General features: G+C 39.7%; 1 protein-coding gene and 1 long non-coding RNA gene across 8 annotated transcripts in view; one reads left to right on the top strand and one right to left on the bottom strand.

Annotated features, from left to right (window-relative positions):
• Positions 1–380: 380 nt before the first annotated feature.
• On the bottom strand, positions 381–10742 carry LOC140706475 (uncharacterized). Its single transcript, XR_012086097.2, has 2 exons — positions 10607–10742; positions 381–4473 (listed from the first exon to the last, which is right to left on the bottom strand). It is a non-coding gene; the product is annotated as an uncharacterized LOC140706475 (long non-coding RNA).
• Positions 10743–11584: 842 nt separating this feature from the next.
• Positions 11585–26994, top strand: part of AKAP7 (A-kinase anchoring protein 7) — an 84835-nt gene continuing 69425 nt past the window's right edge. For 6 of the 7 annotated variants that reach the window (XR_013540625.1, XR_013540624.1, XM_020790691.3 and 3 more), the window contains exons 1-3: positions 11585–12098; positions 22506–22643; positions 23796–23941. Coding sequence is in view for 5 of the 7 variants with exons in the window: in XM_020790691.3 (XP_020646350.3) it covers positions 11708–12098; positions 22506–22643; positions 23796–23941 (675 nt within the window). In the remaining 2 variants the exon portion in view is untranslated. The remainder of the gene's footprint in view (positions 12099–22505; positions 22644–23795; positions 23942–26994) is intronic. The other variant, XM_020790692.3, reaches the window with a different exon arrangement.

Here is a 26994-nt window from a genome sequence, read left to right as displayed (position 1 = left end):
TACATGAACACACCACTGTCATTCCCTGTACTTTGAGCTTCATGCACACCCAAGAAGCAAAATTTCTGGGGAATCCAGAGGTTTGTAGAAACAGAAAGAAATTTCAGGATAAAATTATATATGCAACTAATTTAATGTCAAAATAAATGACTAATTTTGGAAAAAAGTTTAACTGATATGGGACATGTTGTTCTGTGTGTCAAATTGCTTCTTACTCACAGTAACCATATTAATTTATTACCTCTAAAATGTCCTAACTATAGAAGACTGATTCAGGTGTTGCAAACTAAAGACCATGGTTTAATTTATTGAGTCCATCTCAGATTATTATTTTTTTCTTTTTCTACTGACTCCCACTTTCTTACAATTCGTTATTTTCATTGAATCCTCCTGGCTTTTTATGATATGTCCAAAGTATGATAAATGGATAATCTCCATTTAGTCATTTTAACTACTAGGCAGAATGCAAGCTTGATTTGATTTAGAACACCTTTATTTGTCTTTGTGGTACTGCATGGTATCCACAAAGATCTCCAACAACACATATGTAACAAATCATTTCCCCCCTCTTAGCTTTATTGTCTAGGTTTCTGTTCATATTTAGTAAATGGTAATACCATTACTGTATATGGAAGATATTGGCCTTGGTCTCCAGCAATACATCTGTATACATAATTATCTTTTCTGGTTCTTTCATAGCTGCCTTTCCAAGTATTTATATTCTAATGATTTCTTAGATGCAGTCTCTATTTGGTGTAGAAAATATGTAAGAATTTTGATATCTTTGATGTCAAAATTAAAGTTATGCAATTCTTCCTTTGCCATTGGCCAGAATCCTATGATTATTTCATGCTGATATAAGTCAAATGGTTCAAATCTAAGTAGTGAATTGCTGATAGTTAAAACATCAAGTTGTGTATTCCCATCACACATCTGTTGCATGACTTGGCACACAAGAAATAAAATCAATAGTAATGGCACAGTTCATAGCATTTCATGATCCACAGAGTCAAAGCCTTTATGGTGATCTCACATTTCTTGCTCAATAGACAGCAACAGTTGTAAAATCTTGAACATCATTGTGCTTGTATGAGACATAAATGTAATGGTCTAATAATGACTGTAATATTTAGCATCTCCTTTCTTTGGGGTTACAATGTACATTAAATGTAAGACATTCAGGTATACAATTGGCTGTTCAGTTATCTTCAGTAAACAAATAGTTGGCTGCACAGAATTCATCCTGACTCTTAGCCCAGATTCTATAATGATATTTGTTTCAACTTTATTTCCTGCTTTAGCATTCCAGTCACCCTTGACTATCAGTATATCTTGTTTTAGTGTGCAATCAATGGCATAAAAACTTATTTTTTTTTTCAACCTCTGTAGTTGGAGATCTGAATGGTGACAGGCTTTCTATAAAGTCCGATTATCAAGCTTCTCATTGTTTCATTTTGGGTCATCTTATCACAAGCTTTTTGAGGGGAAAATAGAAGTAGTTTACCATTGCCTTCTTCTGCACCGTTTTGATAAGAATTACCTTGAATGCCACTGTTATTGTCTATTGCCTGTGATTCTCTCATCAGTGTCCCTTCTAGTGCTGCTGCCCCCCCCCCCCCGTTGATGCTTTTCAAGAATTTCTCCCCACTTATCACCATTTGAATGCTAAATTCTCTTCTCCCAATGCAACTATCAATTTCTGAAAAGGAGGGATACATCCTTGTCTGGTGTCTCAGCTCTGATCGTTCTGTCTTGAGTGACCCTGCTATAAGTCTAGACTTGTAACAGAGTCCTGCTTCCTGACAGCATTGCTCTCAGCTTTCCTGACATCCAAACCCACTCACTGCATCAAGAGAGTGGTGGAGGAAAACAAGCATGGTAAAAATCTTAATGGTGTATCCCCATTAAAACGCCACTGGCAACAGAGAGAGATACAGAATGAGTGTGTGCGCTCAAATCTCAGAGACCTATTCTATATTATTTTCTGGGCGATTAGTGTCGAGCATTATAGCTGTCCACCATCTGGCTCTCAGATATGAAAACAACGTTAAGGAAATCAAGTGAGCTGTAGACATCTCTGCATGGTAGATAGAGTACATTGTTGTGCAGTCATAACATGAAAGCTAAGCCCAGGCCACATCACAATGTGAAGCATTTAGAAATGTAAAATATCACTGAAAACAAGTGTTCTTTTCTCTCCACTTCCAGTTTAACGACTTGACCATTTATTACCACCTGCGTACATACATATAGATCACTGTTAATACATCTCTGCTTGCATGGTCAGCACACTAGGAGACTGAAGTGTTAAATTTGCTTTTTAAAACAGCCACTCCATTCCTGACCTCCCTCCAGTCAGTTCAGGTCCCTAGAGGATTTCTCAACATGGAGCCATCCATGATTTGAAGGCTTAAAATAAATTCTGATGAATGTGAAATAAAAGGGGCCATCGTTAGTGCAAAATATTACAGCTTTGCATTTCAAACCAGCCATTCTCTTGCAAATCAGTATACTGTATATCCTTGTGAATAGCATATCCTTTTATAAGCAAGAACAAAAGATATTTTTCTCTAGTAATATTATCCAGAATGAAAGGCCTCCGGAAACTTCCACACCACAGAATACAAGCTTGTGTTGGCAGAGAAGAGTGAAAGTCTATCCTTCTTTCCCTTTAGGCCCAGTGTAGCTGCTGTGTCAGGGAAGGGAATTAAGAGTTACTAAAATGGATGCATAAGGAAAGCAAAACACTGAAGACGCTAAAGATGAAGCCTCTTTTTTCTCCAGGTTTTTGAACATTCAAATGGAAAGAAGAAGAGCTCAGTGAGCGGATTCGCTTCTCCCAAAATTTTCTCCCAATAGTGTATAGCACACTGTTCAAGGGGGGGGGGGAAGCCTCTACAGTAAATGATACCATTATCTTAACACGATTGTGGCTAGAAAAGACACTTTGATGGCTTTCTCCCCCTTGCTCTGAAATATCTGTGATTTTTCACCTGGGACTGCAGCGTGACCATTGTATCTAAAAACACCTCCTATCAATGAGAAGGGTGCAGCGTGACCATTGTATCTAAAGTCACCCCCTATCAATGAGAAGGGGGCCAAACCAGGCAGCGTTTCTTAGCCACATCTGAGATGGTGACTGAAGGACTTAGCGGCCTTACTATGAAAATCCATAGTGCAGATATGTCAGGTTTAATTACTAATGTAGTGTATTAAGTCTGAATAAAATATCATTCTCTTAAGTTTGTGTCTGTGCAGGCCACCTTATTAAATAGTCCAAAAGAACCAGGAATGTTTCCTCTATCCCTGGCTTGACCAATGGAGTCTCTGAGATGCTCCCCAAATTCATGGACAGCTCATGTCGTTTTCCAACTCCCCATGCTGCAGATGATAAGGCAGCCACAGCTTCTAATTATATCCTCCCTGTTCCAGTTCAACATCTTTGCTTGCTCCCTTGCATACCTAGATCCCTTATCAATTATAGAAAACTTTTGAGATGAAACATTCATTAGTCTAGTCCCAATGATTCTGACAACCAAAGCAAGGAAATAAACATCTGCATAACAGGGCCCAATACTGGGCTGGGGGGAATTCAAAGGTTGCAGCGGGACTTATATTTTTATTTTAAAAATGTGAAATAAAATACAGTTTGGAGCAATCAGAATCTTGATGTTTTACAAATCTAGATTAATGCTATGTTTGCAAATCAAATTACATTTTTACCTTCTTTTATTTTAATGCCATTTGTAGCTTTATCCTTAAGAAAGCTTACATAAGCACCATTCAGTTCATGCATGAAGGAGTCTGCTGTTTTATGGAGTGATCTGTATTTCAGCCTTCACTGTACCGGGTGTGCAATGATTTTGTGGAGTAAGATTACCAAATGATTTTGCAGACTGCCAATGTCATGAAACAAGCCTCACCCACTCCCTGTTATTCCTCAGCTCGGGGGCAATGGTGGGTGGGATTGAAAGCAGTGTTAAAAATGCTGAAAAGCAAGCAGATGTTACAAACATTGGGAATATGTGAAAAGCCAGACCAAAGCTGTACTCTGGTTCCTTGCACAATAGACTAGAAAATGTGACTTAAAATAATAGGTGACAATCTGACAAACAAGCAAAGTTTAGGTAATAATGTCGGATTCAGTTGTCCCAAGTCTCTGTGTTTTCATTTAGAGCTCTTTCTAAAGTAGACCCACAACTCTTCAATCTCGACACTTCCGGTCAGCCCTCTCAAATGCCTGTACTGGTTAGGCTGGTTTGGTCCCTCCATACCAGCGATGAAGTGATAGCAGGAATAGTTTTTTTCCAGAACACCACCTTCAACGACTGCCCTCACATACCATCCATTGACCACTGGCAATCAAAAGCGTGGTTTGTGCTTCTGAACAGTTTCTTCTAGCAAAGCCCAGTCTCAGCTGTGCTTGAACAGCTATGTCATATTGCTTGAAGTCAGAAAATAAAGGTGCTAAAGCTACATGCAAAAGAGAAGAACAAGACATTAGACACAGCCATGAAACAGTTCATTCAGTGTAACACAGTATCTGTTATTTAACATGTTCTTCCCACCATGATGAACCCTTGGGATGGGGACAATGACAAATACAGTAAATACATTGGAAAGACTATGTTCCCATTAATATATTACTTGAAAATGTATGGTTGCCATCATCCTGTGGCTGACTCTACACAGTTTCCAGAAATATCCTCAAATTCTACCATTCTGTAGAGCAGTGGTCCTCAACCTTGGGCCTCCAGATGTTCTTGAACTACAACTCCCAGAAGCCTTCACCACCACCTCTACTGTCCAGGATTTCTGGGAGATGAAGTCCAAAAACATCTGGAGGCCCAAGGTTGGGGACCACTGCTGTAGAGCATGGACTACAATATATGGGCTATGTACAGAATGTCTTACACAGATATTCCATAGGGTGTAACCTCCATTCTCCAAGAGCACCAGTATGGGAGCAACTAAGAATAACATTGTATTCTTGAAGGCTTTCACGGCCGTGATCCAATGGTTGTTGTAGTTTTTTCGGGCTGTCTGACCGTGTTCTTAAGAACATGAACAAAGAGCCTGAAAAATCTACAACCATAAGAATAACATTGCTGCTTCAGATGCCATTTACTGTAATTCCTTATGACTCCTGTTTTGTTTTACCTTTGAAAAGTGTAATTTATTACTTAGAGCCTTTATTGGATTACCATCAGGCAAGGGCATCCACAGAAATAATTTGATTGAATGCGTGGCAAAGTCTATTAGCAATACCAATGAACTGCTGATCTGAATGTAATCTCCTTCCATATACATTTAAAGAAATACCACACTGATGTTTTCCTATGCCATCAAACAAACAAACAAAAAAGCAAAGTGTGCTGCTTATATACTGCCCCATAGTGCTTCAAGCACTCTCTGAGCAGTTTACAAGTTAATTATGCAGGCTACACACTGCTCCCCCCCCCCCGCGAGCTGGGTACTCCTTTTACCATCAGGTGCATTACACTTTGTAACATGCAAAGCGGTTCATGGATTTACAGTACTTAATTCATTTCCCCGACTGCTGTTGGGGAATTGCTGTTGTCTTGCTTTGTTTACCAAAAGGTAAATAAAGGCACTACTAGGGCCAATTCATGAGGCCCTGATTAGCAACCTATGTCTCTAAGATCCAAGACACTAATCCCAGACCAGGGTTTATGTTGTGCAAAATGCACCCCTCCAGATGTCGAGGGATTGCAAGTGTTATCAGACTTAGCCAGCTCAACCAATGGGGAGGAATACTAGCAATCCAGCAACAGCTGGAGAGCCACACTTTGTCCATTCCTGTTCTGGACTAAATATAGAAAATTAAACACAACATACATCTCTCTTGATTAAACACCTTTGACCACAATCAGGACCCTAAGCTTGAAAGGCAATATTAATTGACAAGCTGCCTGTGATACTTGCACAATTAGTTGTTGCTAACAAACACAGCTGGTACATTATACACAAGGCAATGCATGCAGTATTTAAACACAGAATGATAAAACAGCTCTTCCCTGTACAGAGAAAAAAAGTTTTTCTGTACCACAAACATTACATGTCCAGTGATTTATCTTCAAGCATTTAATGTACACAAGCGACAGTGAATTCCTACAGCACATTTTACAAAAACATGTCTTACCAAGAAAAAAAATGTTGAATGATAACAAAAAACAAGAAAAACAAATGGAAAATGCCACATAATATTTGCAATGTGTAACAGTCTTGTTCAGAGTGCTCAGCACAACCTATTGAAAAATACTTCATTTTGGATGAGCTTCATGATGCAGTGGTTAAACTGTAGTATTGCAGCCAAAACTCTGCCCAAAACCTTTCAGTCCCTTGAGATTCACTCAGCCTTCCATCCTTCTGAGTATCCAGCTTGTCAGGGTGGGGGGTGGACAATGTGTAGAATTTAATATGTAATTAAATTTTAAACTGCCCAGGGAGTGTTTTAAGTGCTATGGGACAGTATACTGTATAAGCAGCATGCTTTGCTTTTTCTTTTTCTCTTATCCATTTTTTTTGCCCAGTAAGCAACACATTCCACAACTGCTCAGCATGCTCAGTCCCTACTGATGTTTCTCACCCAATCAGATTTTACCCGTTTTTGCAAAATGTGAGGTTCTTCCAAACCTGCTTATATTTCTGTCGTTCATGTGGAAGGTACAGTTTTTGCTACATAAAAACAAAAACAAAAAAACACACACCAGGGAATGAGCTTTCAATCAATACAAGACAGAATTATGCAAGGGTGACTCTGTTCAACAACTTGGTCTTGGGGAAAAGTTGTTCTCAAAAAGAGAAATTACAGGTGGAAGAAAAGTCGGAAGTGAGGTGCCGACAAGGAAAATGGTGGTAGAAAGGAAAAAAGAAAAAAAGGGGGGGATTTTTAAAAAATAGTTTTGTGCCCAAATTAAAGTTGTAGCAGTTGTTTGTGAAGTTGGGCTCATCCATGAAAATATAAATTTCTTCCCTGTGGAATGGCAAAATATTTGGATCCAATTCTACAGTCTTCACTTGTATAAAAAATCCCAGTGAAGTCAATTAAAGTTCTGTTGATTCTTTTTGTGGAAGCAGGTGATGTGCCTTCACATACAGAAATGCAAACACTGGTTTTGTTAGTTGGAAAGGAAGTTGCTGTACACTGAGCTCACACCGTTTGTTAACATTCCTCTTTTAACGTTCAAATGTCTCAATACAACATTTTAGTCTGTTGATTAGTTTTAACATATGTGAAACCTTGGCCCGCTTCCATCCAAATGACTTTGGATCACAGATTTTTATATGCTGATGGGAGGCAGAAGGAGGAACCTTCCCCCACTCATTGCTGCATTGCAAAATGCATTGAGAATTTTGGGGCCCAAGAAGGTGTTCCATGACATCTTGCTTCAGTGAACAGCTTAGAGCCATGTTCCTTTCCAACTTGCATCCTTTTACTTAGAGATGTATTTTCTTTGGCAAAGCCAAAAGGCAAAAACGCAAGAGACATCCCCATTGAAGTGGTTTCCTGCCTTGCATTGGCTTCTCATAGCAATGCCATGTGGCATCCTGGAGCCATGTCAAAATCCTATATTTAAACAGTATGTTATATGCCCTTGTGCTTAGAGGCATAAGAAACCTCACAGACACAGCTTGGAAATTTGAAAGGCTTGATTTGGAACTTTACTCGGTCTCTTGGCTCATAAGACTTAGAGAGCCCTGAGAAAATGATAAATCGTCTTGAGCAAACAGAAATGCTCCCTCTCAAAGGTGATTACATATCTGCAAAGTCATGTGCCTCTGTTGCAGAACAATTGAATACCTCACCACTCCTCTTTTCCAAACAAAGATAAGATTATCTACTCTGAAATCAGACAATAGAATCCATTGTATTCAAGCCTTAGGGACGGGAAATTTATCCTCAGTAGCAGGGTGTTTGACTAAACACTCAGACAGTGGATGGAAGAGAGAAAAAATGCATGTCATAATGCATATCATAAAGCAAAGAAGACCCAGGGAAATGAGATTTGGCTTGTTGCATGTACCACCCAAGTTTGACAACACTACTGCACTAATAAGCTTCATCCTATGCTTATTAAGAACAGCACAGGTTATATTGTACTGGGTTTTTTCCCCATATTCCAAGTTGATCCAGATCAAAGTAGCTGAATTTGTTTCCCAGTGAAATCTAAACTTAAGTGCAAAAAATAGTGTGATGGCTTAGAAATAATCCTAGGTGAGTACAATAGGATTTAAACCAATTTAAATACTGTATGTATAAAATTGCAGCCTCAGTCTGGATACAACCCACTATACAAATTTTATTTATTTGATTTTTATACCACTCATTTGTCAACCAAGGCTACTCTGGGCAATTTACAACAAGGTAAACAATAACAGTAACATAGTGACAAGGATATATAACAACATACCAAATAAAATATTAAAAATACTAAACAAATAACAGTAAAAATACACAGTAAAACATAATAAAATAAAATTAAAATCAAAACATGGCAGTAGGTTGGATATTACATGAGTGAGGCACTAATGTATCATGTTGTTTTAAGATCTGAGAAGGCCTATCTGAATAACCATGTTTTTAACACCATGTTTCCCCAAAAATAAGACAGGGTCTTATATTAATTTTTGCTCCAAAAATGCATTAGGGCTTATTTTCAGGGGATGTTTTTTATTTATTTATTTGATTTATATCCCGCTCATCTGGTATATTTATACCACTCTGAGCGGCTAACAACAAAAAAATATACAATTATAATAAATAAAACCCAAAACATCGGTTTTTATTTCAAGTACAACAATCTACATTTATTCAAATATAGTCATATCACCTTCTTCTGGTTGCTGCACAATGGTGGAAATCAGGGTTTCACTTATCTGGGGCTTATTTTTGGGTTAGGGCTTGTATTACGAGCATCCTGAAAAATCATACTAGGGCTTATTTTCAGGTTAGGTCTTATTTTCGGGGAAACAGTTTTTTGGAGGTTCCCAATGAGGAGGCCATGTGGGTTTTGGGAGAAAGTGTTCCTCAAAAGCCCTTTGAAACATTTTACAAAGGACTGAAAGACAAGCCGACATCTACTTGTGTGACTGATTGGCTAGTGATCCTCAAGGAACTGTGGCAAGGAACAGTTTGCAGTTTGATCATGCCTCTTGTCCCAGATGGAGCAGAAAAAACCTGATTAAAAAGCAATGATAGTTTTGGAAATATATATATTTTCATGTTGTTTTTATTGTTTAAAATGATTTATGTTGTAAAAACTATGCAACAGTTTTCATTTAAAATGTGATATAGCTCAAATGCATTATTATAGAATAGGAATTATATAGTCTAATGACATACTATGAGAAAATACATTCAAAGTAACCTTTTAAAAATTGTTCATAGGGTTCATTTTGGTTTGGTTCTGGCATATGTGATTGCTAGGATCAAACCAAAGCAGTTGGCTTAAGATTCCACCTTGCTTAAGCAATAAGCTGCTTCCTTATTAGGAAATTGAAGACTTCCTCCCACTCCCCCACAGAGGGAGAAACAGAAGAGGAGGTGAGTTGTTTCACTGTCTGTGAGGGAGCAGGAGGAAGCTTTCAATTTCCTAATCAAGAAGTGGCATAAGCCAAATGCCATTTTAAGCCACCTGCTCTGGTTTGAATCCAGTGCCGAACTGATTACTTGGCAAATCAATTCAATGCTATGCCACTTTAAAATAGTTTTTAAATGCTTCTTCCTGCTGTCCCATGAAGGTGGAGACAGGAGAGGACAAGGAATCTTTTTTTCAGAGAAAAGGCATTGTTTGGCATGACCACCTGCTCTCTCTTCACAATTCCTTAATGGTAAGGGGACTGGAGCAGATGAACAAGACCCTAGTAGCATTCACCCATTGCATGCAGTTTCCCAGTCCACTGGATACCTCCCTCTCCAGCAGTGCCAAATGGCAGAATGTACAATTTCTAACTGGCCCCACTGTACATGTGTGGGCAGAGGGCAATGCAGAGCTGCTTCAGCCTTCTCTCCAGTCTATGCCTGGAGATGTTGGAAGAGGATCTTCCATTATTTTCCTTTAAAGGGAGGCATGGACTAAATAGGGCAACTTTAAGTGTACCACCCAATCCTTGCATGTGGCTGCAAAGATTGCCCCAAATGGCATACCACACCTCTATACGACCATAAGCAATCTTTTTTAGCCTTATGCAATTTGGCTGTCTAGTTAAACATCTGGCTTTGAAAAAGCAGTGGGCAGATGTGGAAAGATACACCCTATCAGTCCAGGTCCAAATGTTACCGTATTTTGGAGTACTGTATAATATTGATGTGTGTTTTTAAAAATGTAAACAGGATACCAAACCCATCCTTCTATTCTGAATAAATATAGTAAAGTTCAGGAAATACTGTTTTGACAAGCTCATTCAACTGAATGTGAGGTAAACTAATTCAATAAAATAATAAATAAAAAAACTTGCAAACAAATGGGATGCAATTGGACCAGGGTGAAGACCTATCTAAGGCATTTCTGCCCCACCCACACTCCTACTCAGAAAAAAAGGGGCAGAAAGAAATATTCAACAGGAACATGTTCAAACTCACGTTAAGTACAGTAATTGCGAACCCTATCCAACTGGTGACTCCTTTCTCTTCATATGTAAAAAAGGAAGAAAAACTACCCAAATTCACTGCTAGCTGCTTGAGATTTAAACCAACTGCATTTCCAGGCGGATATCTTTTCGATTAGTTAGCTTTCGTTCTCTAGAGAGAAGAACATCCTTTATACAAAACTGTAATTGGTTCCATATGAAGAGCTTTTCGCCCCCACTCTTTCCAACTCCCTTATTAACTCTCTCTTCTCAGGTTTCTAATGTAGCTATTGGACCCAATTTTAGTTTTTTGTTTTTAAATAGCCTGACAGCAATTCATTGTCTAGACTAAAGCTGTTGCAAACTCTGTCACCATCCACCGTACCTTCCCTATATAAGCGCGTGGCGTAAACACTGTATTCCCTTGAGGAAATCGACTGTAATCCAGGTCCATATCAAAATAAATTAGCCTTAAGAACCACCATTATACTTTTATTTTCGTTATACATGCTGAAGCAGATTTAGTCTCAGCATTTCCACGAAGGGCGCCTCTCCTGGATATAACACACGTGTATGCTCATCCGCAATGTGTGCACGGTCTTTTCAAATAAATGTTCGTCGCAAGTGTCTACAAATTACTGTTGGAACCTGATCAAAGGATTCCCATGCACGTCGGGCAGAAAAGTTCGCCGTGCCACCAAGCAATCCTAAAAAACAAGCAGCCTGCCTCAAACCCAAAAATCTCGGTTGCCCCTCCCCCGTGACAGCCGCCAGCGCTTGCTCGCTTGTTTCTCTGGAAGAGGGGAGAGAACTGCGAAGCTCAATTCTTCGCCCCCAGGCTTGGCCTCCTACTCCAAGAAAACACTATCGGGCGCAAAGCGACACTCAAGAGGCAGCCGGCAAATGGCGTCGCAGGCTCAGCGCCTGCATTCAACCCTCCCAGAAGCCGCCTTCGCATTGCATGATGGGAACTGTGGTTTCCCACTCCGTCTGCCGCTGAGGCCTGGCGCTTCTCTTCGCACGGCCGCCGCCCCCGCGTTCCAAAGTTGGATGGAGCTGTCCTTTGACCCCCCCCCCCCCCAAGTAGGATGGAGGCGCCGCCGCCATTGTGAGGATGGTTCCACGACTTCGGCTGGCGTTCCGAACGCTTCCCTTCGGCCGCCTCCCCTCAGGCGCAGTCGGGTTTCGCGCTCCTCGGAAGCCCTGGTTCCTACGAGCGCCCCTTGTGGTCGGGGCGGCGCTGCGCTGCGTTAGGAGCCTCATGGCAGGCCGGGGACCCTCGCCTTCCAGGGCGGAGTGCCAGAGCTTGGGAACCGGGACGGAAGCCGGGGAAGAAACGGGAGAAGAACCGCCTTTCCCTCCAACCAACCAGTTCCTACAACAGACTGGTGAGGAAGGAAACGGAGAAACACTCCCAGGCACTTTGGCCCCAAAGGCGGGGAGAGGAGCATTGGACCGCCCCACCACTGCCCGGGCCCCGTGTGTCATAACAGGAAGGGAGCTAGGTGGGAGACGTCGTCTTCTCTTGTGCTTGTCTGTTCTGGCACGAATACCTTACTACATCCCCAGTCCCCCAGTGGCTGGGTGTTTTGAAACTTAACCCTTGGCTCAAGGCAGCTTTGGATGTTAAAAGTTTGTGGTCCCGACCGGTTGTGATACACAGTTTGATCGAAATGATACAGTAAACATGAATGTCCGAACCTAATAGGAACATGTTATAGAAATGTCATTGCACGTGTTGCAAGTATGTATTGTCATTTGGCTGTTCATTTGGACACTTCCTCCAACTGTACATCAGAGTGTACATTCATGATTCTGATCCACATGTGGAGGAAAGGTCCACGCGATCGAGAAGCACTTTGTACTCTGTAGCAGTGGAAAAGAGTGAGAAATGTGGAATTTCCTTTAGTATTATACAGAACCTATGCACAGTCTTTGCTTACAAGATTTAGAAGTTTCACAGCCTGTGAAAGTTGCAATCATGTGAGGCACTGACTCTGAATTTACAAGACTTGTTCAAGGCCGTAGAGGTTCTTTTAAAGGTCACTAATTCAGGGCTGCTATCAGTCAGAAGTGTGTTGATGGCGCATAAGTCCACAAAGCAATATTTCAGAGATGTGAATCTATATTAGATAAGTAAAAATGGAATCCATTTGTCATTTATTACCCAAGCTGTGAACACCACGATAGTACTCAAAGTGGTTTATGTAGGATTTCCTATTAACCTTCACAGACTGGTCCAAGACTTGTTTGGCTTACATGTTTGAAATGTGACAGTTGGTACAAGGAATAAGATTCCGTTTGTTTGTTTGTTTGTTTTCATTGAAGTTATGTATTCCCTTTCTTTCAGTGAGCTCAAGGCAGAATACATTCTTCTTCCTTGGGTGGCATGGCTTAATGAGGAATAGAACGTAGATCACTCAAGTCCCAGTCCAGTACTTTTACCCTTATAACACTTTGGCTCTCTACAGTTACACTGATGGTATTAACGACAGTTAATAGGTTGGTAGAGTGCCTGATATATTCCACTTTTTATATGATTCAGTGCTTTTTGACAAGAGGGCAGTTGTGAAAGACAAACATAAAATCAATTTATTACATACAGCTGCCATAGAAGAATGAAAAAAAATATCCATTACTAGTTGCTGGCTGAAATCCTCTTGTGTACCTTGCACATGTATAATGGGGATGATTTCATCAGTAGTGGCAAATAACTGCTGAGTAAAACCAGTTTTGAAGTGCCCATGACTTGTACATAATGCAGTGAAGTCTCATGCTCTCTGAAATGCCCAAAGGAAGCTTTTAATCAGCAGCGATTTGCCACTGTGATGATGCAACAATATTTCAGGGAATTTTCCTCTTCTCTCTTAATTCTCTTTTAAATATTCAATAAGGTTTGATTCCCCACTGTGCCTCCATGGCAGGGACTGGACGCAATGATCCATAGGGTCCTTTCTGTCTCTGCAGTTCTAAGAATTTCTGTATTTATTTATTATTTAGTTGGACTAATAATACTGCTACATTTGTGAATCACATCTCTCTTTGGCATTCAGTACCTTAGAACAAACTATAAAATAAGACAACACAGTTATTATTATTTGCTTCCATTTTCCAACACTGTGAGGAATATTTAATTGAGAGTGATTTGCTCAGTACTATCCAATGAACTTCATGGCCTCGTTATGTGAGGTCTAGCTCTCTGTCCACTATTACATATAGCATCAAAGTGTGAAATTGCAATATTTTCTTCCTGCATTGGAATAATGTTTCATGTATTTGCTTGTCACGCTGGAGAAACTTCTTTCTCAGGGAATTCTAGTCTAGGCCATGGATTATTTGGAATGTTTCATTTCTTTTTGCCTTGGTTTGGGCCATGATGTTACTGGCACTTGATCTCCTTTAAAGTGGCCAGCAGTTCAGAAGTGGCAAGCAACTACTTCAGTGCTTAACACCTTCTGATTGTAGAAAGGAGGGGGCCACTCACATCTGCCATTTCAAACAACATCTGTTTGTTCAAGCTATAAAATACTTCATATTACACCTGCACCAAAATGAAGAATTTTATTTCCCACTGCGTTAGCAGTGCAAACAGTTCATAAAAATAGCTTATTTATGAAGTAACTTCTGAAATGAACAATGGATTACATCCATCAGGCTTTCTGTCCTCTTTGGTCCCCACTGCAGCCTAATCCCACCAACATCCTGATCAGATTTGAGGAGGCACAGAAGGTTGTTGATGTTGTGGGAGGTGTGCACTCTGCGGCTAGATGCTGTTCAGGCAGCAGACAGATACAACTGGATTTCCTCTTACAGTTCTACTATTTGAGATGGCTTGAATGCACTCAAAGATACCATTTGTCTAGTTCTAGCAGACTATATTTGATGTCCACAGCCATTCTAGGATTGCTAATCTTCCTGGTAAAGGCGGCACAGCAGTCTTGTTCTGTATGGTGAGTAAGCTTATTTAAGAATGAATCTTACCTTTGTTAATAGCTCTAAAAGATGAGTATTTGATATCCAGGTGTAAGGGTGCTTAGTTTGTCTATGCGTAAATGGATAGTGAGTAGGTCACTACACTTGCTGGTCATCATAAGGAAGATCCAACATTATTTACAACCAGTGAATCATTTTTGTAAGACATTTTACAGGGGAGGGGAGTCATTGGACCCATGGGCACTTCTCCCAGTCCTTCTCCACCCTATAGTCCAGTGCCTTAGTACACCTGGCTGGTTCTACTTCTTCATGGCACTAATCTTCAAGCACAAACAGAAAGGAGAATAGCTAACAATATAATGTTCCCTTCTTTAAAGTTGTTGGGTGTCTGGCACAGTCCCTCAAACTGTCTCTGATGTCTTCACCTCCTCAGTGTGTTCAGTGTCTCTAAGTTGGGGTCTCACTGGATACTCCCGTTGACCTATGGCAGGTTCCTATTCTTACGACATGAACTAAGGCGTTCAACCCATGCTGCCTTGGATTAGTTCAGCTAAGAAAGGCTCACTAATTAGAGAGTCCAGCTAAGTAGATGTAGACTGGTGGACCTTTGGCTTCACTTGCCCATTCAGTCGCATCAGCCCCTTCCTTGGCTCCACTCTTGTTTTCTTCTGCCTCCGTTGAACTCTCCATCTCTACCTCAGTTGAACTCTCCATCTCTACCTCAGTTGAACTCTCCATCTCTACCTCAGTCCTTCCCACACTCCCTCTGTTTAGTTCTCTCTCTCTCTTCCTTACAAGTTTCCCCTGCGGTCAGATAGCTTCCTCTTTGATAGTCCCAGCTGGGTGGGAACTTTCTTGTGCAATAACTCTTCTGTCTTTTTCCTCCTCCCACCTTCAAGTACCCTTTACCCCAATGACGGGTCAACAACACCCCTTCCTTAGTAGTGGCCTGGAGAAGGAACCCATTTATAAGGGGACTGTTATGCCTTATTTGAATCTGTTTTTAGTACAGTATAGGGGACGTGGTGGCACTGCGGGCTAAACCACAGAAGCCTTTATGTGCTGCAGGGTCAGAAGACCAGCAGTCGTAAGATCGAATCCACGGAGTGAGCTCCCGTCACTTTGTCCCAGCTCCTCACCAGCCTAGCAGTTCCAAAGCATGCAAATGCGAGTAGATAAATAGGTACCACCTCGGTGGGACGGTAAACAGCGTTCCGTGTATAGCCACGCTGGCCATGTGACAACGGAAACTGTCTTTGGACAAACGCTGGCTCTGCGGCTTGTAAACGGGGATGAGTACCGCCCCCTAGAGTCGAACACGACTGACTAAAATGTCAAGGGGAACCTTTACCTTTACCTTAGTACAGTATTGCTTTTGTTTACCATTTCTCAAAGTGGTATTTGTTTTCCCCCCCTTTTAATATTTGTATACTTATTGTTTAGCTTTAAATATCATCTTTTAACAATGTAAGTCAATTTGGGTCATTTTTAAGGAGAAAGGAGAATTTAAGTAGAATTTTAAATAAATAAATATATTCATAGTCTTCTGTTGCTTTTCGGCTGGGATCCTGGAGAGACAAGGAAGATACTCAGGTCAATCCCAGCTGCAGGCCAGTACTCACCTGTTCACATTATAATTTTATAAATCATGCACCTGAAACTATGCTCTAAAGTGTGTCTATGTTTTATAAATGGTAAGTCTTAGCGCAGTGAACCTGTCCCACTTTTATAGTTCATTTGTGCAGTTTATAGTCTGTTGAGCATCCACTGAAAATACATTTTTAATTTGAGAAGAATGATGGAAAGCTAAACAAAGTTTTAGCCCAATCCAATGTGTGTTTATTTAGGAATACTTCTATGTGATTTTTTCCCCAGTTAGATGTGAATAGGACTGCAGCATTGACGTTAATTGGTTAGAGGGATCATATAACATTTAGAGATTTTTTTTTCTATAAGTCAAATCACAGAACAAGGCGGTAATGACAGCCAACCATTTATTATGTGTTGCACTTGCTGCTCCCTGATCTACAAAGAGCTGTGCATACAGTTTGTTAACTCACAGCCAGCCCAGTACTTTGACTTAGTTGTTTATCTCATCCGCTGGATAATTTCCCTTGAGGTAATCCTTGCTTTGCTTGTTACTACTATAAATTGTTTTGCTTAACACCTGCCTTTTTCTTTGGACTCATGACTGTTTGAAATTTTCATGCTAAATGTATTTTGTGATAAAGTACACATTTGATTTTGCTGCAGAAAGGGTGCTGCAGGCTGGGGGGAGGCTTTAATTAAAAAACCCACAAAAATTTCTGGTTTGTTTTTTTTATAAACTTTACAAAGATTTTTATGCTGCCATCGTATTCAACGAGGGGATTATCAGTGAGAGGATTATCACTTGGCACAATTGCCTTTTTTGCTCCCCATTTTGGGACAGTTTCACACATTATCCAATGACAAACCTGGTTCATCATTAAGTGTGCACACAATAGGACAATGAAGTCAGCCTTAGCAAGTCACTTAATGTATTGTACCTGAAAGTATCATACATGCAACTGCAAAGTTATTGGTGACGTATGTACTTAACATATGTAATTTATAATTTATATGCTCATTTTAGAACATCTCAGATGTATATGTGGAATGTGGTCCTGCTACGACAGCATCTCTGAAGACCAATGGCATTTTTTGTATGTGCCGGAACTGCTGGATAGCTCAGTGGCTTAGGCATCTGGCTGCAGAGTCAGAAGTTGGGAGTTTGAATCCTCACTGTGCCTCCTTGACAGGGTCTGGACTTGATGACCCATAGGGTCCCTTTCAGCTCTGCAGTTCTGAGAGGATGATGATGATTAGTAGTAGTAGTAGTGTTGTTGTTGTTGGTAGTAAAAAGCTATCCCAGACTCACATTCAGATACAGCTATCCTTTATTAATATCAGAGTGTTGTACAATTTAATATTATGGACATATATGAAATATAGGTAAAGTTCAAATAAATTTAAAATGTTAAAATTATTAGACTATTTTTTACCAGAAGCAAGCTGGTTCTTTAGTGTAATCTCAGCCATTAACTAGATATTTTTTAGTGCACGTGGTGGGACATGAATTGCATGCACATAAATGCTGCAGGTGGGATATAGAAGGAGCCTCCCTGAAATGTAGAAAGCATGGTGAGTGTTTCCCCGGGCAATCGCATGCAGCTGGCTAATCCTTCCTATCCAGAAGCGTTGAGCGTTGCACTGTAAACAGACACCCTTTATGCCTGAGACTCAAGTCAGAGAATTCCATCAAGGTGGACTTCTGTGAGGATTCCAAAGCCCATCACATCAGCTCTCTGAGGGAAGACCTACACGGCAGGAGTAGTCATAATTCTGGATTCGTTGCTATCCTAGCTGTTCTAAAACTGTGTTTATGAAGTTGATCTGGAAGTTGATTCATGACAACTGGACTTCTTTCTTGTTAGACTGAAGAAGCTGCTTGGATAAATAACGAAACGTTTCAACCTAACAAGAAAGAATCTTCACAGATGTATAAAGTTGATGAAGTGAACCAGGTGCTTCCAGGAGGGGTTGACATCTGAGACAGCCAAACTCTACACAGGCAGATGGGCAGAAAGTGCGGGAATCTTTTGTTTTGGGGTGGAAGTGCTGCATATGAATATCTTACACTGCTCAGATGGAAAAGTACTGAAACATCTTTATTACACTACAGTTTTATTGCATTAAACACTTCAGCAATTTATTTGCTGAACAGCAAAACGTAAATATTCAAATTGAACATTCTGGAAATATACCGTTTCCCCAAAATTAGTATCCACTAATATCTAACCTGAAAATAAGCCTTAGTATGATTTTTCAGGATGCTCGTAGTATAAGCCCTACCCCAAAAATAAACCCGAGTTAAGTGAAACCCCGCCCTCCACCATTGTGCAGCCACCAGAAGAAGATGACATGACTATATTTGAATAAATGTAGATTGTTGTACATGGAAAAATTAAAACATCCCTTACTGCATTTTTTGGAGCAAACATTAATATAAGAACCTGTCTTATTTTCGGGGAAACACAGTAAGATTGCCATTCATATCATGTTTCATTTATTATTTTACTCCATGCATGCAAGACCCATGCATATACAGAAGGAAACAGATTTGAAATATATGCCTTTTATCCTGAGCAGAATGCTGTCTAGGATTTGATATTAAAAAGTAAAGTGAGAAATCTGCCTCTTTGGTTCCCCTGCATGTTAACTGCTATGAGACCTTTGTGTGATAAATGGCCTTGAAGGCGCATTGCTCCCACTGCATGAGAACAGGATCAGGGGACTAGGGTGCTCAGCTGCCAGCACCCCACAGAGCAAGAACCTACTAAAATGCCATCTCCTTTTTTTGATTTAGTCAGCTGCCAACATACATGTTCCAGCACAGCTTTCAGAGTCAAATGATAGGCCTCTTTTTATCCTTCCCTTGCTGCTTTACACTGAAGCCAATTAACAGTTAAGCAGGTGACTTATCTTTCCTAACACTATAAATGAAGTATCCAAGAGACACTACACAGGACACTAATCATGTGGATCAAGGTGTTTTTTTAAATGCTTGATCTATCATGTGGGATTTTTTGCATCCTTCTGTTCCCAGTTCATCTGACCCTGAAGTTAGGTTTGGAATACAGTATGTGAATTTGACAGTGATCTACAGTGATTCTGTATTAATGAGGCATTTTCTGATATGCTGAAATTCTGCTGTGAGGCTCTTGTTTATATTCACAAGGCTTCATTTGATACAGAAAGAATGGTGTACTTTTTCATTTTTAAATGTACAGTATATGTAATTAATTTTATGAACACAAAAACACTTGAGTTCTGAAGCATGTATGAAGGAAGATTTACAGTTACATTTATAGCTAAAAATTAAGCATTAAGCCACATTTGATCCCTTTTTGGGAAAATAGTGGGACAAAAGTAAAATAAGATAAATCTAATATAATTACATGCAGCAACACCTTAAGCACTTTTGCTAAGAAATATGTCACTGAATTAACTGGGGTTCAGACTGTAATCTTTTGAATGACTTCTTCGGAGTAAGCCTTGTAAATACAGTGAGATTAATTTTTGAGTAATCATGCATAAGATTGTACAGTACTGTATAGTAATTCTCAAGTAAACATGTTTAATATTTTAACCTACTTATGGGCAGAAAGTATTTTTACAAATCATTGTTAGAACTGACCCCTGCTATTGTGATACTGTAGTACTATTTTAAAATATCAGCTGGAATTTCATTTTGATTAATTTTTGAAAAAGAACTTAATGACACAGCTGTAAAATGTGCCACTTGACAAACAAGGATTTGAGAAAAAAGAAGAAATGCAACTTTATTATTGGTTGCCAGTTTTCAAGATCAAAAATCAAAATGAGCCCCTTTTCTTAATTTTGTTTAAAAAGATGTAAGTTATTTAAATAATTTGTATCCTTCAGTGGAAGTTTCTGATGCAGGTTTTGAGCCAAAAACACAATGAACAACAACTAAAGCTAGGCTGCAGTGAGAATAACAATAAAACATTGAAAAAGTGTGGGTAAAATATATTGTCAACAAGACATAGTTGCATTTGCTTCATCTGATATCTGAAGATTATTTAATGCACAGCTAAATGTCTCAGACAGGGCCATGTCTAAATGGCAGAATACACACTTTGCTTACAAAAGATCTGAGTGCAAGCCCTGTCATCTGCAGGCAGGACTGCAAAGGACTCCTCTGGAGAGCCACTGACAATCATAGTCAATACTTGACTAGGTGGAGCAATGATTAGATGCTGTGTAACTTACGGTAGTTTTATGTATTCTTAAGAATATTCTGCATAGGATGATCACATGAAACAGAAGATAGGACTCTTAACATCTTTACTAAAGTTTCCTCTTTACACAACTATGGAAAGTATAGGAACTGTGATGTGGTCACCCTAAATTCTGTGCCAGGATTTCTCCACTGAAAAGGCCTGCTGTTGGGTGTTACTCTTCTCTTCTTCAAAGGGCTTCTAATGGAGATCAGGCTATATCAGGCTTTATTGTTCCAATCCAGTACCTTGAATAAAACCCAGAAAAGAACTTGATTCTTGAAGTCTTTCAAATACAGTACCGACAAGTTACATTGCAGTTGTCCTGTATCAATTGGTAATTTAGCTTTTGAGGAGTTTTCAAGTTCTACCTTATTTATAATTGACAGTTCTACTGTACCTTATTTATAACTGAATAATTGACAGCCAGCAGGTGGGGCTTTTATATTACCTGTCTCAAAAGCAAACTTTTCCCCAGTGCTACTAAAATGTTATTGAACAAAAGATTAGTTGTTGTTAGAATGGAAACAAGCAAAACCCTACTACCAAAATGAGACTGTTTTCGTTGTTAATATTATTGCAGTCACAGTGTACTAAAATGCCTGTAACTGTACAAGCCTTATTAACGTTAGTGGAATTTGTGCCTTTCAGCATCTTAGCTTTCTTCCTAAGATTACAGTTAATCAATAACTGCAGCACAGAGTACGAAGAAAATGAGATTTTAATGACAATTACCGTGGTGAGATGGTGTGGAGCCCAAAGCCTGGGTCAGGAAGCTTTAGTAGGAGTGTCGTCTCTCCCCAAGGCATCAAGGGGGACACAGACAACTCCACCACCCACTCCTCCTAGACTGACACATCGAGGAGTCGACACCCAGGACTTAGTGAAGGGAATGAGGGGGTTAACAGTGGCCACACAGACCGGCCCTGAAATGGCGGGAAAAGAGGAGAAAGAGCGGGCTATAGTGGAGGTGGGAGCAGGGGATATAAGGGTGAACCGGGACAACATCCCGGGTTGGTGAGAGATGATATGGATGCAAGATCCATGGACCAGACGTTGGGAGCAAGTCCGGGTTCCTAAGCACAAGGTGGAGAATCGGTGAAAGAAGGGACCCCCTCAGCGTCCATCATACTGGGTTGAGTCCGAAACCCGTGAGTGGAGACAGAGGCTGAGAGAAGAAAAGGAGGCGGCAGAGAGGGAAAAGGAAGCCAAAAGAGCATGGCATTTGGAGGAACTGAAGAGACTGGGCTGCTTCCTGGACCTTGGGATTCCAACCCAGGGGAGGGATCGCCGATATGGGGGTGGTCCGGAGATGGTCTATGGGAGCATAAGTCTACGAACCCATTTGAGACTGACATGTTGTTACCCCTGTCTGAGCCGTTGCTCCCTCAGGAGAAGTTCACCACAAGTTTTCATGATGTTCCTTTGCAGTTGCCGAAGTTAATAAATACAGAGACTTGTTTTGATTTATAGTCGTCTCCTGGTTTATTGGGGGAGAGGGAGGACCCGCTTATCGAACCTTCACATATGGGTCATAACTAAATTGAATGTGTGTGAGACTCTGAAGCAGCCTCATCCCTACTCTGGTCTTGAGCTAGCAAAATACTGTTTATGAGTTAGAACTGGCCACATAGATGGACTGAGGTTGTGGCGGCTCGCCTTGAGGTAGAAGCTTGAAAGTCACTGTAGAAATTGACCACTTTTAATATGTGTTTAATTTTCTTTTAATATTTTTATACTGACTGTTTTTAGCTTTTAAATATTGTCTTTTAATTGTTGTAAGCCACCTCGGGTCCTTTTAAGGAGAAAGGTGGGGTAAAAATATTTTAAATAAATAAAATAATAAATAAAAATGTAATTAGTCTCAATTCAAGGAAAGAGATCCTTGCAAAGCAGATAGTTCAGCATTGCTCCTGTATTTCAAATGGGAAATCAGAGTAAAACAATGTATTTGGGTACTATTAGTGAAATATATTGCATGTTAAGAATGTAAAATCACAGTACAGAGGAACAACCATTTGCTTTGTGAGTGCCTCTGGTGTTGTGATTGAAAAAGTGCCTTGTAGCGAACTGCAAGTCTGGAACAGAATTTTATTGGTGATGATTTCATCAGCTTTGAAATCTAAGACCCAATTCATTGTTTCAAATGTATTCCAGATGAAAAGCAAATGGAGGCACGTAAGAAAAAACAAAGAAAAAGACAAAGAAAGGAATCAGACAGCCTTTATGGTTCCACTGACTGTTTGCTGATGGAAATGCCGTTTGCTGAAGCTGATATTGAGGCAGAATTTAGTAGTAAGTATAGATCCTAATTCAGAGTTATAACTAGCTGCTGCTTCTTGGTTTCTTACAGTGAAGTTACTAAGCAAGTGCCATGTAGGCCATATTTCTTTATGTTTTCTGCTCTGACCTTTACAGTGACAAATGCCAATGTTATACAGTACTCCTGGAATGTTGGCCCCTCCGCTCCAAATGTCTAAATGTTTGCATCCTCCAACTACACAAATGTGTTTGGATGCCAACCTCATCACTGAAGACACTCCATGAACTAAAGGTTCTCTGTTTCCTAGGCCTTCCCTTTTAGGAAAATCTAGACACATACCCACAAAATGAAAAATACAGTAAAAATGTTAACCAGCAAACGTGGGCTTGCCTGGAATGCAGACTCAGAAAAATCAGTTAAAGGACTGGTTGTGGCCAGGACATTCTAGAACATGACTAACTGAAGCCTCACCAAGCATGTTGATAGTCCACATTGGGCTTGGTAGTGCTGTAATTTCCTCTAAAGCTACAAACACAGACACACACACACACACACAGAGAGAGAGAGAGAGAGAGAGAGAGAGAGAGAACATTCTTTCATTCTACAGTATACATTTCTGTTTTGCAAAATGTAGGCTTGCATCTATGTCTGAAGGCAGTACTCCTTCATTAGCACTGGAGGAGGGGACAGGGTGGTAAAAGATGGTGGGGCCTCCAAACCGTGTAAAGGATGGGGAAACTGGAGGCACCATCACCCATCCCACATTGTTCTGGTTTGTATATTATTTATTTATTCATTAGTTTCATTTTATGAGCCTTTCTTCCAGTAAGCCTAAGGAGGCAAACATGCCTTTCTTCTATCTTGTATAATCTTGTAACAACCCTATGAGAGAGGTGAGACGGGGACTGTCCAAGGCCACCCAATTCATTCCATGGTTGGTAGAGCATGGGATGTGGTCCCAGGAGTAGAAGAAGTAGTCACAGCTTCAGCCCTTATTCCAGTGCCAGTTCTCTGCTAGTTACAGATTCCTTCCATGAACAGAGAGGAACCTTTTGTTTACAGAAGGACAAGTTTGTATAGAACCCATTATGACACAATTTCCTTTTAGTATGTAATATTTACCAGCATATATTATTCTGTCTACATTTGTGCAATATAATAACTGTTTTTTCTTTTTCATCCAGCTGCAAACACAGGTAAAGTAAATATTAAAAAGAAGAGGAAAAGAACCGATGGTAAAGAGAGTGAAGAAGACAGCCGAACAAAGAAGAAAAAGAAGAGTCAAGATCGGCCAAATTACTTCATTTCAGTTCCAATTACAAATCCAAAGGTAGACCTATTCTTTTATTATCCTGTTCCTGGCAGGGAGGGCAAAATAATGTACAAATAATACAATTTTAGCTAGGGTTAAAAACAGTAGCTTGTGTTTTTTTTTTTGTTATATGCATAGAAGCCTTGTTGATTATAAATCATTTTGTCTAGATATGTTTTTTCCTGTTCTTCATGCAAATAGGAATAAATAGGATTACTTTTAACAGAAGATTTAGAGGAAATCAGAAGAATCAGAGGAAAGATGGCCAGTAGAATGAATGAATAGAAGAAATAACCATAGCTCAGAAAGGCTGCTTTTTTGGACGGCAGTTTCTGGAATCCCGAAGCCAGCATGGCCAGTCGCCCTTCTAGCTGGGAGGTTCTGAGAGTTTTAGACAAAAAAAAAGTTTCTGCCATCTGGATATAACAGCATATTCCTTCTCATGTCTTAGTAAGACAGTTCTGTTGGGTTGCTGTTTTTTCACATGTAAGAAAAATTGGATAGTGGAGTACTCAAAGTGAGTGCCATGCAGCCTCCACTTTGGAGAAGGTCTTGTTCTGCATTCGTCTTGTACAGAAGTAAAATGAACTGGGACACAGAACAGGGTGTTCCTATACAACTTTCCTAAAGAAGCTTGGCATACCCAGTCCCCTGGCTTTGGTTCAGTAATAGGTAAAGCCTGATTTGCTCCCAAAGCTCTTCCCATTCTTGTGAGTTTAAAACGTTAGCTTTGTTGACTGCCAAAATTGTTGAAAGAAGGCAGCTTCATAAACCATGGCTCAAAATTGGCTTCTTTCAAACTAAGCATAGTTAAAATTGATGATAGTTTGTTGGTTTGGATGAAATGACAAGTTGTGATTAATGACAAACACAACAGAAATTGAGTGTGGTCCTCTTCTTGTGACTGTAGGAAAGGAAGAGAATGAAGGAGCTTGCAAGCCTCCAGCTCACCCTGGTTCATTTCTATGATGATAAACCATATTTTACCACGACATCTCAACCAGTTCATTGCACATGGACTCCTGATTGAATAATGAAAAACTTAACTATATACCTGGATCTCGCTTTACACATCTCTACATCATTGCTAGAGGATATTATGGCTATTAAGGAACTCCTTTACAAGTGTTCTTTTTTAAGAAATAGCTTTCAGGCACAGGTTTCAAATAGAATTTTATTTTTGAGGTTTATTAGATTACTCCTTTAAATTTGATTATAATGTCTGATGAGGAAAATAAATTTTTGTGTTATTTAGTTTAGTTCAGGAAATTTCTCATCTACACAACATTCATGATAATCAATCCACTGCAGCTAATTTAATTTTTAATAATTCTACAGTTGAATTTAATGTGCAACATTTTTTCTTGCTTAGCATCCTAACAAACAATGGGCTAAGCATGTTTTTAAAAGCTTACATTTCCTTGTATGATATTACTGGATGAAAAAAAAAGAAAGTTTAATAATACGTAGTATTTGCAAAGCCAACATCATTACCAAACTTCTTTTAATATAGCAGTTTGAGTGGTTCTCTTTAGCATGACTGTACTAGCTACAGACATTGCAGAAATTGTAAACCCATAACACAAATAATGGAAGTATTTCTGAAATGGTACAGCTGTTCATATTGGCTGAAACCCTATTGCAATTGGTGTAGCATAAAATTACCCTGGTGGAAATTCACAAGGATTTATGTCCAGACAATCCACATGGCATGTCTGATTGCAGAATTGATTGTGCATCTAGTTGTGCCCCTGTGCCTGTGGAACTGCTGGCTGAATATTATTATTATATATTTAATTTCTATACTGCCCATCTGACCAATGGTCACTCTGGGCGGTTCACAGCAATAACAGTGGCATAAAAGAAACAACATAAAATAATCAGTGCAATAAAATTAAACTGTCTTGGTGCAAATTTTGCAATGCTTATGTAGCTTCAGGTTGTTCAGGTGTAGCTTTAGAACAAGAAAAAGTTAACAATTTTTGTGTACAGAGTATAGGCCTAGGAAGCCAAAAATTTAAATCCCCGCTCAAATTCATTCTGAAACAGGATTTCCAATTAGCCAACAATAAAGAACAAAAATCTCTTCTTTGATTAAAAAATACTAAAAGACTATATCCCACTCTGAAAGTTTTCATTATTTCATCATTACCTGTCTGCCATTTATTCTCTTCCCCCCCCCCCCCCCAATTCCAGTCATTCTAACCTTTGGAGGAAGTTCTTTCCCCGAATTTCCTCATGCATCTCAGGAAAATTAATTGAGACACAGCGCAGGGCTTTCTTATTAGCAGACCCACACATACATAGAAGAAGAACCTTCCTAAAGATGCTTGGGAGAGACAGCCTTTAGATCTGGTTCACTGGTAGATGAAGCCTGATTTATTTTTGAAGCTTTTCCCCACTTTTTGAAGAGTTTAATAGATCAGTTTTGCTGCTAAAATTCAGTAGCCAATATGGTAGCAAAAGTGATAGGTGGGCTCCTGTTGTCCAGCCCTGCTTTCGAGACTTATCTTGGAGTTTACTAGAGCCTAGGGGGATGTACTTTGAACCAAGCTTGACGTTGATGGGATCTCAAATAAAAAGGTATTCAAAGATCTCTCAAATGTCTGTTCCCTGTAATGTGGCTCCATGTGTAACTTCTGTACTTCTAAATAGTTTGAGATTTCTTTTATTGTGAATCCATCAGTATGACTGATAGATTGGACCATAAGCATCCCAAATGCATCTCTCTTTGCCTAGAATGTTCTGTGGAAAAGTTCTGAAAATTCTAGGTGCATTGTAGCACTAATTGGGGTGGCTTAGAATCTTGATTGACTAGTGAAGTGAAGTGGTTGCTGCCACTTGCTTCTCATTGTGGGAAAGAAGAAGGAAAGAAATAGTTCCTTAGCTACTCAGAGGAGGTGGAAAAATGAAAACAGACAAAAAAAGGCAGAAGTGCTCAGTTCCTGCTTTAGCTTGGTCTTTCCCCTCTGTGACTTTCCAGATAAATGTGAAGTACAAGTGTGATGTGGATTGAAAAAAAAAAGCCAATGTTACTTTGGGCCACATTATCAGAAGTATAGTCTTCAAAT

Source organism: Pogona vitticeps, chromosome 1 (assembly GCF_051106095.1).
Source record: "Pogona vitticeps strain Pit_001003342236 chromosome 1, PviZW2.1, whole genome shotgun sequence".
In the NCBI taxonomy this organism is placed as follows: domain Eukaryota; kingdom Metazoa; phylum Chordata; class Lepidosauria; order Squamata; family Agamidae; genus Pogona; species Pogona vitticeps.
The sequence above is the reverse complement of the archived record's forward strand: the minus strand, read 5'-3'. Positions and strand labels throughout refer to the sequence as shown.